Source organism: Schistocerca piceifrons, chromosome X, assembly GCF_021461385.2.
Source record: "Schistocerca piceifrons isolate TAMUIC-IGC-003096 chromosome X, iqSchPice1.1, whole genome shotgun sequence".
Classification (NCBI taxonomy): Eukaryota; Metazoa; Arthropoda; class Insecta; order Orthoptera; family Acrididae; genus Schistocerca; species Schistocerca piceifrons.
In genome coordinates, this window is record NC_060149.1 from 444,569,839 (window position 1) to 444,589,217 (window position 19,379).

The window sequence follows — 19,379 nt, forward strand, 5'->3', positions numbered from 1 at the left end:
GGCATACAATATTTAATATAGAAGTTATGACCACTTTTGTGTTACTTTTGATACTGCCTTCATAATCTTGATTAGAAACACGTTTTTTCTAACTTTTTGACATTTTACCTTACTTAACTCATGACTGCAGATGTAGTAATCAGAGATAATTATAATTTGAAAAACTTCAGAAAACACAACAGTTAATCATTTTTCCTTTATACTAGTGTCAATAATCAACACCTACCTTATAAATGAAGTTCGGAATGATTTGGAAGTGTGTAGAACTATCATTTAGCTATCACTATAGTTCTTCATGAGAAGGAGGTAGGCTTAGTTGTCAGAAAAGTATCCCTGATTATTCTGATTGACAGCACTAACTGATTTTAACTATCTACATTGGGACTACTACAGGACATATCTGTTCTTTAATAGAGGCATACAAAATGCACATAACTCCATCTCAAGATAAGTAAGTGTTTTTCATATTTGTACTGTTCATTTCCCCTGCTATTACTACCATTGTAATCTATCTTGGTACTCAGTTATATTTTGGATGCTCTCATAACAATATGAACACCTGAAATTCAACAGATTCCCTCATTCATTCATTCTGATGTGGTAAAAAGTATTCTCCACTTTTGAAAATAATGATGAGGTAAAAATGTATCAATAAAAACCCAGTTAGGTCCAAATAATTAGAATATAAGCTCAGATTAGTATAAATTATAGATAGCATAAACTAGTTTATCTTGCATTACAAAAATCATAGTTCTGAATTGTTAGAACTAAGTATTTGTTAAAATTATAAGCTACTTCAACATTGAATATTTTAGGAGACAGACAGCTACCTTACAACAGACGGCAGTTAGTCTTCCCGAATGGATCACTTATAATAGAGAAAGTACAATCAGCAGAAGATGATGGACCTTATAAATGTGTTGCAACAAATAAACAAGGATATGCTTCAAGTGGAATAGCCAAGATAAATGTAATGGGTATGTTTTTTTTCCAGATTTAACCAAACTGATAAGTCTAGAAATATATACAAATAACTTACTGTTTTATACCAAAAATGTTTTTTCAAAATTGTTGAGTGAAGTGCAGCTGGAGACTGTTATGATGTAATACTGATATTGTAAATTCTCAGGTTTCAAGCCATACAAATTTGCTTGGGCTCAGTAACATTTCAAAATGACATTCTTGGAGATGGTATTTCCTGAATCTTGTGGAAATATCATTTTACTCTTTCAATTAAGAGAGCACAAAATTTTCAAGAAAGAAACCAGAGGCAACAGTAAGCTGACAGCTGATATTTAAATTCCAGGGCACTGGTAATAAGTTGTCGCAGAAATCACTCAAACATAACAACTAAAGAAAATGTTTTAAGGAGTAGATAAGGTAGCAAATAAAACAAAAGATGGTATAAAATACCAGACAGTGATGGAAAGAGAGTTAATGCAAATTGTAATTGCATAAGGGTATGAATAATGACTCTGGAAGAGAATGAGCAAGGGAACAGTGTTGAAACTAGCATAAATTAAAACTAGATGAATTCCAAGATTTGGATATAGGCCCTATACTGGCAATACTGGCAAGCCATGGGGGCAGGGGGGGGGGGGGGGTGACTAAAGGGGAGAGCAGAGAAGTAGAGAAGGAGAAAGGACTATGCAGGTATGCTGGTGCAATTTCAGTAATGATATTAATTTTCTGTCCATTGAACTCTCTTTAAATGACTTCCTTAATATTCACCATACAATTTTTGAACATTCATTTACAAAAAATATGAATTACTAGTTGTGACATGTATGTGCACCCTTCTTTTTGTGCATCCTGTTACATCCTTTGCTGTGAATTGGATCAGAGTGTTTGTATAATTTCAAACATCATATTATGCCTGTTTACTTATTGATATTGAGAATTCATTGATATAAATCAAGAAAATAGGTAGTCCAAGGACCACATCCTGAGTGAATGCCTTACAAAATATTCCCTTGTCACAGATTTACAGATGTGTTTGCTCCTGTTGTTCAGCTAATAGTTTGCTGTTATTTGAATAAAAATATAAGTAATGATACAAAACATATGTCCTTGGTGTCATAGTAAATGATATAATTTTGTATTGTTTCATGGTTTCTATTATCATAATTTTTTATTTGATTTTTATTGATGCCAGAAATTCTATTGTTTCTTGTTAAGCATGGATATGGCACAACACACAGTTACAATTTCTGTAAATATTATGACTGACTCGTAATATGAAAAAGAATAGTTGCATTGGTAGAATGAAATACATCAGCTAAAAACTTGTGGTATTTAAGATAATGTTGAACTTTATTCTTTCAGACCCATAATACAAAAAATGTTGGTTAAATCTGTTGAGTCAACTAAATCACCTGTGAACCTATGGCACATAAGAAAATATTTTAACAATGTTATTTTTGCAGTGGCAATGAAAATGTGCACCAGCTATTTCTAAGAATTTATTCCACACACACTGTTTTATTTTGAAGTATGAATATAGTTTTATTTGAGGAACATTTTTTTGTGGAAGAAGCCAGTAAAAATCTTTTGTGAATTCTCCTATTTTACAGTAATTTTTCTTCATTTTCAACATTTTCTGTGTATGTCACTGTTTCTGTTGATTGGACCCAAACACCTGCATTTTTGTGGTGAGTTTCCAGAATTACTACGTCATCTTTTTCCTGATCTCTACATGAGAAGATTTGGGAATTCTAATAGTTCAATAAAATTAGTGGTCATGCAGAAAGTGCTGCACTAATGGGCACAACTGCAAAGTATTTTTAGTTGTGTTTGCATTCAACAGTGAGAATCCATTGGAATCAGGAACAGCTTAATGAAACAGTGAAGAGCAGATTCACAGAACTAAAACTCTACATAACTTTTCCATCCCTGATGACCTCATTATCAACAAGACCTTAAATTTTAATCTTCCTTTCCTGTTTTCGAAATGTCTTTGTATCACACTTGTTGAGAGTAATAGATATACACTTGTTCTATTTCTATGCATGGTCTTCATGACACATAATACTAGTGTTGAAATACTTTTGAAGAGTTTGAGTACTTCCTTAAAACAAGGAAGCATGTGTGTCTTTGCTTTATGGATTACAAAGAAGCTTCTAGTCATAAAACAATGCAGCACCTCAAATTATTGAAAACTTATATTGGAACCCATCAGATGAATTTGCAGTTGTGAATAATGACTTCCATCAGCTGTAGAATTCAATGACAACAATGAACATTTGTGCCAGACCGGGACTCGAACCTTGTGTATTGGAACCAGTCTGTGCACATAAAATCAGATGATGCTGTGTCTGTCTTAATAGAAACTTATCAATATTTGAGAAAGGGATAATTACTAGTTCCAATTTTATTCAGCCTTAATTTAGAAGTGATTTTTGAAGGAAATTGGAAGGATGACATTAAAAGTAAACACAATCAACAAAATAGAAGACTTTGAGATGTGAGTATATTGAAGACTACTTAAGATACAATGGCTGGTGAAATGACAAATAAAGGAGTCCACAAATCTGTCAGCAAAGACCAGGATCCATCAAGAATAGTTATGAAGAGAAAGACAACGCACTGAGAACATATCATATTGAATGAAAATCTATTGCAGGTGATTACTGAAGGCAGAAAAGGAACTGGAAGAAATAAGATGTCATTCCTGTGAAACATCTAGCACTGAATGGGACAGGAAACCAAGAAGCTCTAAAAATTGAAAGGTAGACATCCATTAGTGTGTAGGGACTCCGCCCTATAGCAACATTAACCCCTCTGGAGTGACAGATAGTGTAGCAGCATCGCTGACTAGTTAGTCTGATCTCTAACCTCAGTGTGTATGGACGTGTGCATAAATTATTAGAATAAATCACATGTATTACATTGGGTATGCATGTCTCCACCTCACTGTCAGTATCCAGTGTCTACATTGGTGAACCCTAGATTACTTCTCTGATGAGTTTTCGTAACTGCAAAATTTCTGTGCGTCTTCCATGTTTCTGATTTTGCCCAACAATGCTGCCTAATTGTGACTGGTTACAGTGTGACAGTGCAGCACATGCAGGAAACTACTCACAAAACACTGAAAATGTACTGGAAAATTTCTTCTTCCATGAGTCTGCAAACTTTAATGACTCTCAAGTGCCTGTCTCGATGGAAATTATGCAGTGTACATCTCAAGACTACCTGCACTATGTGAAGCCTGCATTCATATCAAATGCAATGGCTTTGGACTGCCACTTCTGGGAAAGTTTTCCTCTGTCAAATACGTTTCATGATGATTGTCTCTTAATTGCAAACCTTGAAACGTCTGTGTCTCCTGCATCGTGTCAAAATCCATTCATTCCAGATGGAACACAATGCCAGTCATACTACTTCCCACAAAAAGGACAGCTTGAGCCAATGACTAGAAGCCTTACTGGACTTCCACCGAACAGGGGGCAAACCATCCCTTCCATATCAGTTGCTCCACTGGCTACAGCCTGCCATTTCGCAAGGCCCACCTACAATCCAGCAGAACATGCTTTCCAATGAAGGACAAAATACTTTGGTTCACATCCCTGAAGCTATTTCTACACCTATAAGAGAGACGACACTCCAGTACAGGCTTGGACTATGGGACTTTAATACCGTATACCACAATTTTGCTACAAGAATCCTACTGTACACCTACTCATCTCCATAGAATCAAGCTACCAGAGTTTGACCCCCTCCACATCGAGGCATGGTTCACTACAGTGGAGTTAATAATGCAGTATAACGATGACCTTGACGATCAGATGAAGTTTGTGATGCTGATTGCACACCTAAGTGGACCCTCCAGCTCACGACAAGTATGCAACAGTGAGGTGCGCCATATTAGAACATTTATCTCTTTCATGAGAACAGCAGCTGACACAGATTATCTGTTATGAAGAACTAGGCACATGGACACTTTTGGAATTGTGGCATAACCTCTATGCAATCGCGAACCCTACTGTACCATCTGATGCTGTGTTATAGGCTCTGTGACTACTTAAGCTCCCAACACTCATCCAGTCATCACTCCAGGTCTGTGAGGATTGCCCTACAACTGAACACATCACAGGATCAGGAGACACAACTACCGTATAAACAAGCCGTCTTTCTTCAAAGACAGCTGGCCGGAGTGGCCGAGCGGTTATAGGCACTAAAGTCTGGAACCGCACGACCGCTACGGTCGCGGGTTCGAATCCTGCCTCGGGCATGGATGTGTGTGATGTCCTTAGGTTAGTTAGGTTTAAGTAGTTCTAAGTTCTAGGGGACTGATGACCTCAGAAGTTAAGTCCCCTAGTGCTCAGAGCCATTTTTGAGTTCTTCAAAGACACCACACCACACAGCCAATGCATGCACGGCACAGTATTTCACACAGCATCAGCTGTGAACTGGCTACACCTACGAAGCACCTTCACTGACTGCAGCCGAACATAGCTGACTAACTTCAGCACTTGCTCAGTCTGTGTCCAACTGGCAGACTGCATGCTTGTCAGCAGTGTGCAAACCAGACTGACTGACAGCACAAAAAACACCCCATCACCTGTGTGTCAACTGCTGGTCTCATACATGTTTCAGTGCACACCTTTGGAGCTGTAAGCAACCATGTCAATTTCCAAAATGATATACTGGGCTGACAAGTGTGCACCATGCTGTTGCAGTGCATCGTGATGCCTAATGTCCACATTGTGTTCTACTGCCTCAAGTGCGACTCACTCACCTGCCTCATGCAGGTTATATCTTAACGACTGCACAACAGAAAGACTTTACCTTGTGGACACAGGTTCTGACGTGACTTGTACTCCCTCATGTACAGGCTTCTCCATCTTCTGGCACACTTGATGACTGCCTTATGAGCTACTAATAATTATGTAATTGAAGTTCATGGATCTACCACTGCCACAACCGACTTGGCGTTCAATCTACAACTGATTGTAACTTCCTGTGCACGACAGTCACTGAAACAGTCATTGGGGTAGACTTCATGGCTTGTTACAAGTTGGTTCCTGACCTCACCCAATCCATGGTCATGTACATCTCCATCGGATTGATTATCCAGGGATTTATGCTTGCTGCAGGCAGTGAAACACCACCTACTATTATGCTCTCTATGGACCTTGCAGTGGGCTCATTATCTTCCTCTCTACATATGCTGATGGGATCTGTGGATTTGTTATTCCAACTACTATACTTGGAACGATTATGAACAGACAATCTGGCTGATACTGTTCAACTGCAACAGAAAATTAGCACCCTGCATAACCACGTAGCCAAAGTGAAAGTCTCACTCAGTGTGACATGTGACATTGTTGCAAACTATGACTCCACATACACATTACTACAGTCACATTCGCACTTGCCCAGGCAGAGCTTAGTGCAGTGCCCAGTACAGTGTATGCCACTGTGCAGGTCACATGTGATGTTCCAGCTCATTTGAACCCATGCCAGTTCACTAGTAATAATGGTATATTCCACTGCATTATAACCACTCCTGGGCTCCCTCCATGGCCGCAAATGCACCACTCAACTCCTGATCACCTTAGGGCTGCTAAAGAGATAGTGAATGAAATCAGTGTTACACCTACTTGCATGATGTATTAGTATTTTCAGCTTCCCCAGATGAATGTAAACTACACCTTAAATGAGTTTTCGAGGTTTTGGACTGGGTGGGAGGTAATTGTTATTGAAGAGAAGTGAAAACTGCACAAACCAACTGTGACTTTCGCAGGTGCCCCCTCAGTGCAGACGGTTACAAGCCAACTGATGATTGCACTGCTCTTGTTAGTTCACTGCTGCCTCCTCCAACATACCAATAACTCTGTAGCTTCTTGAGGTTGGTAAATCTCTATTACAGGTGCCTCCTGTATCCTGCTGCATTTCAGCTTCCACTAATTCAAGTCCTCACTAGCAAAGACAAATCTGCAAACAAACAGTCCCATGGACACCCACATGCAGCTTGTTTTCAGTGATTTGAGACAGTGCTTTCAACAAGTTGTCACTCTCACAGTACCATATTCTCATGCCTACCCCATTATTACGTCCAAGGCAAGTAACACTGCCATTAGAGCTGTTCTCCACCAACGAATTGATGGAGATCTCCACCCCTCCCGTTCTTCTATAAAAAAGTTTCAGAGTCTCAGAAGAAGTGGTCAGCATATAACTTTATTCTCTGGTCACTGTCTGTTGGCAGAGTCAGTTGCCATTTCACCCTACAACTGCTCGTCACGGAGGTTAAGACATTTACCCTTTATTTCTCAATTCAGCAATGACTTCTGCCATGTGAACAGTACCGATAGGCCAGTTGCAGATTATCTGTCTAGACTGTCATTAATTGTCAATAACCTTTTCACAAGCCCAACTCATAGATACACAACTGCAGACTCTTATCTTGGACTCAACTTCTAGTCTTACCACTGTGTGTCAAAAACTGCATGGTACTGATGATTATCTTCTCTACAACATTTCTAATGGTAGGACACCCCTCTGGTCTCATGTGATTTCTTATACATGGTGTTTGACATGTTACATAGCCTGGCACACCCTGGTGTATGTATAACTGTCAAACTTATGACTGAATGCTTCATTTGGCCCAGGATCAAACAGTACTGTAAACTATGGGCCGAGGTGTGCATATCATGCCAACAAGCCAAGATTGGATGCCACACTACCAGCCCTCCAGGCAAGTTCAACATTCCGTCTTTTTACATAAGCATTTGGACTTGGTATGATCCCTACCTGAATTTCAAGGGTCCTGCTACATACTGTCTGTCACTGACCAAATTGCAAGATGGGTGGTGGCCATGCCCATTAGTAATATTACAATTGAATATATGGCCTGTGCCTTCATAGATACTTGGATAGCCCACATTGGTTGCCCCACTGTTATCACCACTGACCAAGGGTGGCAGTTCAAAGCAAGCCTCTTCAATGAGTTGTGCTGCATGTGTGGTGTTCAGCATTTCCACACCACTACCTGCCACCCTGAAAGTAATGATTTAGGGGAATGCTGACATCACACACTGAAAGCCACACTCATGTGCTATGTCAGAGAATGTAGTGACACTCTCCTATCTGTTTTACTAGGCATCCGTATGGTGTTCAAGAAGAACCTAAATGTGTCATTAGCCAAGCTCACCTATGGTGAACCCATGCACCTGCCAGTTGAACATTTTGAGACTTCACCAACTGTCTCAGCTTCGGATCTGCCTACACTAGTATGCAATTTCAGTCAGTACATCTCACTATTAAACACACCCCTGCCTCAGATGCTCTCCATCACATGCATCTTTGTCCATAAGGATTTGGACATGTGCCAGTACAGTTATGGGATGACACTGTTCAACTGGTGCTCACCCCCTCCCAATACAAGCCCATTCCATTAATTGTTTCCATTAATTGGCTGTACTTCATGATCACACTGAGGCTGGTGCAGAGAAAAGTGAGGAACCTCCATGGGCTGAACCCCCATGGAGTGTCACAATTGATTTGGAAGGACACCACTCCTAGTCAGTCTCCATCTCATCCTACCAGGGCTGCATCTTAGTGAGTGCATCACTGTCTGACAACTCTCCACTGCCTCCTCTGTTTCATCATGTTAGGCTTTCTCCTGAGGTTGAAAAATCACCTTGCTACTCTGACTCAATGACACACTCTCTATTTTTGGACAACACCACACCACTTCCATCTTGACACCACTGAAAGCTGACTCAACCTCACCAGATGATATCACTGACACAACCATCAAGCCCTTGCTTGACAATACAGCAACCACAGGTGCCACAACAACATCCAGCTTTGGCTGACCACATTGTTGACCAGACCACTGCCAGGACTACCATATGTGCAGTATTACCTCACTTTAGGCTCGGCACCCTACATGCTGCGCACTCTGGGGGGGGGGGGGGGGGGGGGGACATGTGCAGCTTGTTGTTCTGCAGGGACTCTGCTCTGTAGCAACACTAATCCTTCTGGAATGAAGGATAGTGTAGTAGCATCACTGACTAGTTAATCTGATCTCTGTCCTCAGTGTGTGTAGACTCATGTATCATTCATGTGATAGGGTAAATCACATATTACAGAGTGTATGTGTGTCTCTATCTCACTATCGATACCCTGTGCTGGCAAGTGGACATGGGTTGAAATAATAATAATAAAATAAACTTCTTTATCTCATTTCAACAATTAATAGATGAAAGTAACTTCTAGGAAAGGTCTAACAACCATGATGGATATGGATTATACCTCAAAGACAAAAGTTAAATAAGTGCAACACTTAAATGTCAGAATAGTGTATTGCTTTCAGTGTCATCATTTTGTAATCAAATGTGTTTACAGAAACATGTATTATTTCTCTTTTATCCAGAATTCTTCAGCTGTTTGATAGTAATTAAATTGTCTGCTGTCATTAACAGAATAGAATAGAATAGAAAGATTTTATTCTGTTCTGTTAATGACTGTAGCTTGTCTGGTTATTGTGATCTAGTATTGCAGCTAGTCATTGCTATCTTTCATGTTCATTATTGTATTTATAATTTTTTTCTGTTTTGCTCAGAAGCTATAGCTGTTTCTTCCTCAAGCCATTCATTTTTCATTGGTGGTAGAGGATAAAAATTCATCTCTGGAGGTCATTCCTACAAAGCTATCATGTTCTGCTTCTGGGTTATATATAAATGTTCAGTCCCTGTTCTGCAATCATCTGACATTGCACACAGTTTATTTAACAATAGATGGTCATGCAAAATATATGGTGATCAGGGACACCCCTGCATGTGAACCTTGGACAAAGCACAGGACATACTCCAGAGAACAAACCAAATATGGAACAGCTATTGACCTTCCACGTCAGGTAACTGCCTTGTTCACTCATTAACAGTCAGGTCATAGCAATGTTATTGTTATGTCAAGTATAACACCAGCAGAGCACCCATGAGGTTTTTACTGTTACAGCAGCTTCTGGTCCAAGTGCTCTGAAGTAGTATCTTACTCTCACATTGCACTAGAATAACATGATGTGGTGCCCTGTTAGCTGCTTTAGAACTGTAGCTACTTTAGAACAGTGAACATTACTATTCCAAATTTAGGGCACATTATTGCTGTATATTGAAGGTTTGGTACAATTCTAACCCTTCAGTCTATCTGGACATTCAGACATGAATTAATACATCTGGCTATTAAGTCTATACTCATTCAATTAATTAGTCATCCATTCAGGCATTGCTTTCTGTCAATCCCAGCTTGAAGGAAAATCTTCATGCATGTGGTATGAGTGAATGAATACTTTAAGTAGAGTGAAATGCCTATTACAAACTATTTTTCTGTGCTACAGTAGACTTCAGATATAAAGAATAATCAAGAAAGGGAACATACTTAATGAAGGGGATATCAGAAGTACTACTTGACAAGTTAAAGCTTAATCACACAAAATTTGCATACAACACCTTAATACAATTAATCATAACTCAATGTTAACAAACATGCAGACATGTAATTACTTAGAGGTCTAGTTAACTTCATATCATCATAATTCACTACACATGCTGCACACATCTTTTCAGCTGACATCAAGTCTGTGATAATACCCTTGCCTCTCCATTGCATGAAATGACTGTGTCATGTAATATTCCACTTGCTTTAAAGTTCTGTAAAAGTATCAACAACATACCATCTGATACCATCTTTTCACTGTGTTTTACAGGAGTCACTGTCAAAAATTAAACACTTCTGCTAACAGTACTTCACAGGGCAAAGAAAATATCACAGCCATTAGAACACTGGTGCTGAATACCTAAAACTTGTGAAGAGATTATGTGATTTTATGAGTTACATAACATATTGATAAATGTAGATTAAATTAGGAAATAATTCAAAAACCTAATGAAATGGATCTCTCATACTGTCAGGACACAATTCAGGCTGTAGACGACATTCTTATATTGAGGAAATGGGACCCCAAGTATATGATTTTATCACTGGTCATAGGTAAAAGAAAATAGATGTGCTGGCAGGTAATATTCACCCATCGATCAGGTGACAGTATCCAGCAAAACCTTTCAGCACTACATTATCTTGAAATGTGACAAAACTGCTTGATGACCACTTAACACATGTAGTTGTTGTGGTCTTCAGTCTGAAGACTGATTTGATGCAGCTCTCCATGCTACTCTACCCTGTGCAAGCCTCTTCATCTCTGAGTAACTACTGCAACCGACATCTTCCTGAATCTGTTTACTGTATTCATCTCTTGGTCTCCCTACATGATTTTTAACCCCCCCCCCCCCTTTTCCCACACATTTGCCTCCAGTACTAAATTAGTGATCCCTTGATGCATCAGAATATGTCCTACCAACTGATCCCTTCTCCTAGTGAGGTTGTGCCACAAGTTTCTTTGCTCCCAAATTCTATTCAGTGCCTCCTCATTAGTTATGTGATCAACCCATCTAATCTTCAGCATTCTTCTGTCACACCACATTTCAAAAGCTTCTATTCTCTTCTTGTCTAAACTGTTTATTGTCCATGTTTCACTTCCATACATGGCTACACACCATATAAATACTTTCAGAAAAGATTTCCTGACTCTTAAATCTATACTTGATGTTAACAAATCTCACATCTTCAGAAATACATTTCTTGCCATTGTTAGTCTGCATTTTATATCCCCTCTACTTTGATCATCATCAGTTATTTTGCTGCACAAATAATAAAACTCATCTACTACTTTAAGTGTCTCATTTCCTAATCTAAATCCCTCAGCATCACTTGATTTAATTTGACTACATTCCATCATCCTTGTTCTGCTTTTGTTGATGTTCATCTTATATCCTCCTTTCAAGTCCCTGTCCATTGTGTTAAACTGTCCTTCCAAGTCCTTTGCTGTCTCAGAAAGAATTACAATGTCATTGACAAACCTCAAAGTTTTTATTTCTTCTCCCTGGACTTTAATTTCTACACCAAATTTTTCTTATGTTTCCTTTACTGCTTGCTCAGTGTACAGATTGAATAACATTGAGGATACACTACACTCACTCCCTTCTCAACCACTACTTTCTGTTCATGATCCTCAACTCATAACTGCCATCTAGTTTTTGTACAAATTGTAAAAAGCATTTTGCTCACCGTATTTTACCCCTGCCACCCTCAGAATTTTAAAGAGAGTATTCCAGTTAACATTGTTAGAAGCTTTCTCCAAGTCTACAAATGCTATAAATGTATGTTTGCCTTTCCTTAACCTATTTTCTATGAGAAGTCATAGAATCAGCATTGCAGTGCATGTTTTACATTTCTCTGGAATGCCAACTGATCTTCCCTGAGGTCAGCTTCATCAGTTTTTCGATTCATCTGTAAGCAATTAATGTTGATATTTTGCAACCATGACTTATTTAACTACCTATCAGCATGTGCTTTCTTTGGGATTGGAATAATTACATTCTTTTTGAAGCCTGAGGGTGTTTCACCTGTCTTCTACATAATGCTCATGAGATGGAAGAGTTTAATTATGGCTGGCTCTCCCAAGGCTATCAGTAGTTCTAACAGAATATTGTCTACTCCCAGAGCCCTGTTTCGGCTTAGGTGTTTCAAAGCTGTTTCAGATTTGTCTCACAGTATCATATCTCCCATCTCGTCTTCATCTATGTCCTCTTCCATATCTATTATACTGCCTTCAAGTGCATCTCCCTTGTACGGAGCCTCTATTTACTCCTACCACCTTTCCCTTCTTTGCTTAGTACTGGTTTTCCATCTGAGCCCTTGATATTAATGCAGATGCTTTTCTTTTCCCCAGAGACCTATTTAGTTTTCCTGTAGGCCATATCTACCTTTCCTCTAGGGATATATGCCTCTAAATCCATACATTTGTCCTCTAATCATTCATGTTTAGCCATTCTGCACTTCCTGTCAATCTCATTTTTCTGACATTTGTATTCCCTTTCACTTGTTTCATTTACTGTATTTTTATATTTTCTCCTTTTATCAATTAAATGTAATATATCCTGTGTTACCCTAGGATTTCTACTACAACTTATCTTTTTACCTGTTTGATCCTCTGTTGCCTTCACTATTTCATCTCTCAGAGCAACCCATTTTCCTTTCCTCTCTTCTTGTCAATTGTTCCCTAATGCTCGCTCTGAAACTCTCAACATTATCTGGTTCTTTCAGTTTATCAGGTCCCATCTTCTTAATTTCCTACCTTTTTGAAATTTCTTCAGTTTTGATCCACAGTTTAGAACCAATAAATTGTGGTCCAAGTCCACATCTACCCCTGGAAATTTAAGAGTGAATAACTGCTTGGTCCTAGTTCTTGTGTAGTTTTAATCATGTTGAGTAGAGCAGGGATATTGTCAAATGAATGTGCACACTTTGAAAGCTGCTTTTGAACATTTTTGATGGATTGTGGCTGTGTCCATTGTCTTATTGTATATAAAACTTTTGAAGTTCCTCCTTGTCAATTTAAAATAGGTTGCTATGTATCTGAAGTGTAAATTTTAGTGACAACTGTATGGTGGTTCATTTTTGATGAATAATGTATATGCCAGGTAACTACACATGTAAAAGAAAAATTTCTGCTTTATAATTGTGTTCCTGTGTCACTGTGCAAACCTGTGGGATACAATGAGAACCTAATATATTTAAACTCTCATATTTCGCTGAGGTCATTTCCTGCAAGTTCTGCAATGTCAAAATAATCATAATGCAAATAATGTTCTTCTTGTGAGATTCAAATTCTATTTCAAAAAGAATTTCAGCATTTGTTAATTTAATTAATTTTAACCATTTACAGCTACTTCAAATTGGTGCCATATGATTTCAGCTACAGCTGAGGAAAAAAGGTAGCTCTTTGCAAGTATCCCAGTATCAGTCAAAGAATATTGTGATGTACATCATGACAATGGAAGAAAGTATGTAACTAACACTTCTGATATTCCAGACATTTTTACAAGGCTATAAAATTCACTCCATAAAAATATTAAATAATGTATTATATAAAGAAACTGGTATACTGCAGTGTACAACATTTTTCTCAATATTATGATCATGCAACACTGTGAAGAAAATTAAGACACAAAGGAATATATTTGTAGAGAAAATTGTTGTAATTTTGCTTCTTCAACAGCACAAGAAGTATTAAGCACAATTTATTGACAGTTTCTACATCTACATCTACATTTATACTCCGCAAGCCACCCAGCAGTGTGTGGTGGAGGGCACTTTACGTGCCTCTGTCAATACCTCCCTTTTCTGTTCCAGTCGCGTATGGTTCGCAGGAAGAACGACTGTCTGAAAGCCTCCGTGCATGCTCGAATCTCTCTAATTTTACATTCGTGATCTCCTCAGTAGGTATAAGTAGGGGGAAGCAGTATATTCGATACCTCATCCAGAAGCGCACCCTCTCGAAACCTGGCGAGCAAGCTACACTGGGATGCAGAGCGCCTCTCTTGCAGAGTCTGCCACTTGAGTTTGCTAAACATCTCCGTAACACTATCATGGTTACCAAATAACCCCGTGACGAAATGCGCTGCTCTTCTTTGGATCTTCTCTATCTCTTCCATCAACCCGATCTGGTACGGATCCCAAACTGATGAGCAATACTCAAGTATAGGTTGAACGAGTGTTTTGTAAGCCACCTCCTTTGTTGATGGACTACATTTTCTAAGGACTCTCCCAATGAATCTCAACCTGGTACCCGCCTTACCAACAATTAATTTTATAAGATCATTCTACTTCAAATCGTTCCGCATGCATACTCCCAGATATTTTACAGAAGTAACTACTACCAGTGTTTGTTCCGCTATCATGTAATCATACAGTAAAGGATCCTTCTTTCTATGTATTCGCAATACATTACATTTATCTATGTTAAGGGTCAGTTGCCACTCCCTGCACCAAGTGCCTATCCGCTGCAGATCTTCCTGCATTTCGCTACAATTTTCTAATGCTGCAACTTCTCTGTATACTTCAGCATCATCCGTGAAAAGCTGCATGGACCTTCTGACACTATCTACTAGGTCATTTATATATATTGTGAAAAGTAATGGTCCCATAACACTCCCCTGTGGCATGCCAGAGATTACTTTAACGTCTGTAGACGTCTCTCCATTGATAACAACATGCTGTGTTCTGTTTGCTAAAAATTCTGCAATCCAGCCACACAGCTGGTCTGATATTCCATAGGCTCTTACTTTGTTTATCAGGCGACAGTGCGGAACTGTATCGAATGCCTTCCGGAAGTCAAGGAAAATAGCATCTACTTGGGAGCCTGTATCTAATATTTTCTGGGTCTCATGAACAAATAAAGCAAGTTGGGTTTCACATGATCACTGTTTCCGGAATCCATGTTGATTCCTACAGAGTAGACTGTGGGTTTCCAAAAACGACATGATACTCGAGCAAAAAACATGTTCTAAAATTCTACAATAGATCTATGTCAGAGATACAGGTCTATGGTTTTGCGTATCTGCTTGACGACCCTTCTTGAAGACTAGGACTACCTGTGCTCTTTTCCAATCATTTGGAACCTTCCGCTCCTCTAGAGACTTGCGGTACATGGCTGTTAGAAGGGGGGCAAGTTCTTTCGTGTACTCTGTGTAGAATCGAATTGGTATCCCATCAGGTCCAGTGGACTTTCCTCTGTTGAGTGATTCCAGTTGCTTTTCTATTCCTTGGACACTTATTTCGATGTCAGCCATTTTTTCGTTTGTGCGAGGATTTAGAGAAGGAACTGCAGTGCGGTCTTCCTCTGTGAAACAGCTTTGGAAAAATGTGTTTAGTATTTCAGCTTTACGCGTGTCATACTCTGTCTCAATGCCATCATCATCCCGGAGTGTCTGGATATGCTGTTTCGAGCCACTTACTGATTTAACGTAAGACCAGAACTGCCTAGGATTTTCTGTCAAGTCGGTACATAGAATTTTACCTTCGAATTCACTGAACGCTTCACGCATAGCCCTCCTTACACTAACTTTGACATCATTTAGCTTCTGTTTGTCTGAGAGGTTTTGGCTGCATTTAAACTTGCAGTAAAGCTCTCTTTGCTTTCGCAGTAGTTTCCTAACTTTGTTTTTGAACCACGGTGGGTTTCTCCCATCCCTCACAGTTTTACTCGGCACGTATCTGTCTAAAACGCATTTTACGATTGCCTTGAACCTTTTCCATAAACACTCAACATTGTCAGTGTCGGAACAGAAATTTTCGTTTTGATCTGTTAGGTAGTAGATACCTCATAGTCAATGCAGTATTCTGAATGTTTGTTGAGTAACTCAGATGTCAGTGCAGGAGAACACGGTTTGTAGGTTCACGTGGGAAACACTTGAATATAAACCACATTCTTGGTGCACCTATATGCAATCAGTTCATTCACTGAAAACACAATAGTTGGTTGAGCAGTGAGTAAAGACAATTCTGCATTTGACAGCAGGCAAATCCATGCACTAGCCAAATGTTGTTAGTAGGTAGCAACAATGTCCATATTACAGCCCAGAAGGGAACCATGTAGTGCAGAGCCATTATCAAGAGATACACTGGAGAGCTTGCTGTAAAAATTGGATGATTTGTATGTGAAGCTGTGACCTAGCACTGGGGGATGTGTCCTTCTGCACTGCACCTTGTGAGCTTACCAAATATAAGCACGATTATCTTTATTAGTAAATCAGTACACCTGACAGGATTACAGGAAAACGATGAAATTATTGTAGAGATTGCAGTACTATGATGATGCTGCCACTTTTCAACTTATTTATTCCATAGGTGAATAATTTTCTTTGTATATCCACCATGTGAGGGACAGCACTTTGCTGACAATAATACCAAATTTTCAATCAGGCTTTCACTTCAATTGACTCCCGCTGTCATACACAATGATATTTAACCAGTAGTGATAATTAAAAACAATGACTAATGTTTTGTGGCTATGCCTATTTCACTATTCAGATTTTGTATAAAAAATTGAGACAGATCCAAATACAAGCAAATAACATCAACTTACTTTAATATAAGGAAGTATTTTCTTTTCAGTTTATATATTTGATGATTATTACACATTTACCTGATTTTTTATCACTGATGAAAATGAATTTTACTCCAAAACTATATATCTGATTCGCAGTGCTAGTGTAACTGAATTAGATGGTGAAAATGTAAAAAGGACAAAGCATCAAGGCTCAAAAACTTTGCAAAATCATGCGAATGATACTGTTTCCTTACACTTCATTCGTGGATTAAATTCAAATTTCAACATGTCAGAAATAAAAGGTAACAGAAAGACTGACAATTCTTATCAGACAACTATATTTGAAAATATTTGTCTTTTTTTCAGTCCCACCAAAGATCACTCCCTTCAGCTTCCGCTCAGATGTCCACCTGGGAGAGCGGGTAGGTGTTCAGTGTGTCGTGAGCAAGGGGGATGCTCCTCTGCAAATACAGTGGCTGAAGGATGACAGTGAAATAGGGCACAATTCTGCCATCAAGGGTGTACTTGTGCGCCATCTGGACCAGTTCACTAGTGTGCTGAGTATTGCAGAACTTGATCAATCACATGATGGGAACTACACCTGTGTGGCCAGCAACCCTGCTGCCCGTGCTTCTCATTCGGCCCCTCTGTCTGTTAATGGTATGATTGTATGTATCACCTGAAGGCAGCCTCAAAGTTCCATGATTAAACTGGCCAGTAATTGTCTGCCTAGATGTGTTTAAATCTGTTTCTATGTGTTAAATAGAAATTTGTTTGTACTGGAGTAAAGGTTCTTAGGCTGCCTAATGTCTGCTGATATATAGTACAGAATTGTATCTGTAGAAATGACAGATTACTACAGCCATAAGCAAGAATAAATTTGAAGGAAGTAAGTTACTATTCATTTGACACATTATAGTTTGTATTAAAACCAGAAAATGCAAAATATTATCAGGCAATAGTGGAACAGTCACAGAGAGAGGAGGAGGAAAAGAAATATATATAATTCTGTAGTGCTCAGTTTCTTCGGAGGTGGACATGGTGGAAATCAGAACAATATTGCTCTAAAAATCATGGTATACTGCACTTATTCATGATATGAGATTTTAATTTACATGTTGACTTAAGTCTTGAGGGGTTTAGAATCTTATATTTCATTCTGTATGACGAAAATCCCACATTCTTATGTGATAGGTACATTTTAGTAATAATAATCATATTCATACATGCTATAGGCAGTACAAACAAATTTAGCATTCTTTGAATGAATTCAACCTGGAGAAGCTGTAAAAATTGAGAATTTACTGGCCTGTTTCTTCACTGGGTCCCTTTGAGGTCAGTAGATTTGTGTTTGGCTTGAGTGTGTGTGTATATATGTGTTTCAGTGCCACCAGCTATTACTCCATTCTCATTTGGAGAGTTATCTACTGGTGAAAGAGTACGGGTGACCTGCAGTGTGAAGCGAGGCGACCCACCACTAACATTCGAGTGGCTCAAGGATGCCCATCCTCTCCCGCCAACCCCAGGCCTGCATGATGACCCTGACCTCACGATCCGAGATTACGAAGATTACTCTAGTGTCCTGGCGATCAGTAGCGTTAGCTCTAGACATAGCGGCAACTACACATGTGAAGTGAGAAATCCAGCCCGAGTCACAACCTACACGGCGCAGCTTCTGGTCACGGGTAACTAGCAATGAAATGGAGGGATCCTGCTACGTGCACATAGTGCTAAACATTGCCTTGCCCACTTAACACTTTATGTCATTTTTATTTCTTAATTTGGTTCCTTCTTTCATGTATTCATATTCTCACTTTTATGGGAGATTGTTTCATGATATTGCCAGACTTATTACTATATTTCTTAATTTCACAGAAAGAAATGTAATGCGAACTAAGTTCTTAAACTGTTGAGGCCCAAATCATGCCAGTTAAATGAAAGAAATAAGTTACAGTGATTAGTCATTCATGATCATCTGTTTTCAGACATTTTTGTTTATGTTCAAAGTGCATAATTTATTTGTTCTTCAATTTAAACTTGCAAAGTGGTGCTGGGCAAATGTACTGAAAAGGCATAGAAGCAATGGATCCCTGCAGGCCATGTTCACCCCTATCCCAACCTAGACAAAGCTTGCATGCTGAACTGTCTTTTCACCCTTCTTGTGTTGCTTTCGCAGTCGAGGAATGAGATAGCTGTGCGTTACTTGATTATCACCGCCTTGGATGACATGCGGTTGACAAAAAGCTCCTACTTCTTCAAGCCACGCAGGTAACCTAAAGCTTATCAGCATGTGTAGTTGGTTCATGTCCTTCACTTATTCGTGTTGCTTTCTACTGATTATTCAATACTATTTCTTGTGTGGTTTTATTTATTACTACTGTTTTACCTTTCAGCCTTCAAGATATTAATGCCTCAGTTGTTGAAA

The 19,379-nt window shown here is 39.0% G+C and overlaps 1 protein-coding gene across 1 annotated transcript in view; it reads left to right on the forward strand.

Moving 5' to 3' along the window:
* LOC124722409 (Down syndrome cell adhesion molecule-like protein Dscam2) overlaps positions 1 to 19,379 on the forward strand; it is a 758,217-nt gene that overhangs the window by 422,685 nt on the left and 316,153 nt on the right. Inside the window, exons 11-13 of the mRNA XM_047247577.1 lie at positions 816 to 977; positions 17,321 to 17,614; positions 18,340 to 18,639. Coding sequence (XP_047103533.1) covers positions 816 to 977; positions 17,321 to 17,614; positions 18,340 to 18,639 — 756 coding nt within the window. The remainder of the gene's footprint in view (positions 1 to 815; positions 978 to 17,320; positions 17,615 to 18,339; positions 18,640 to 19,379) is intronic.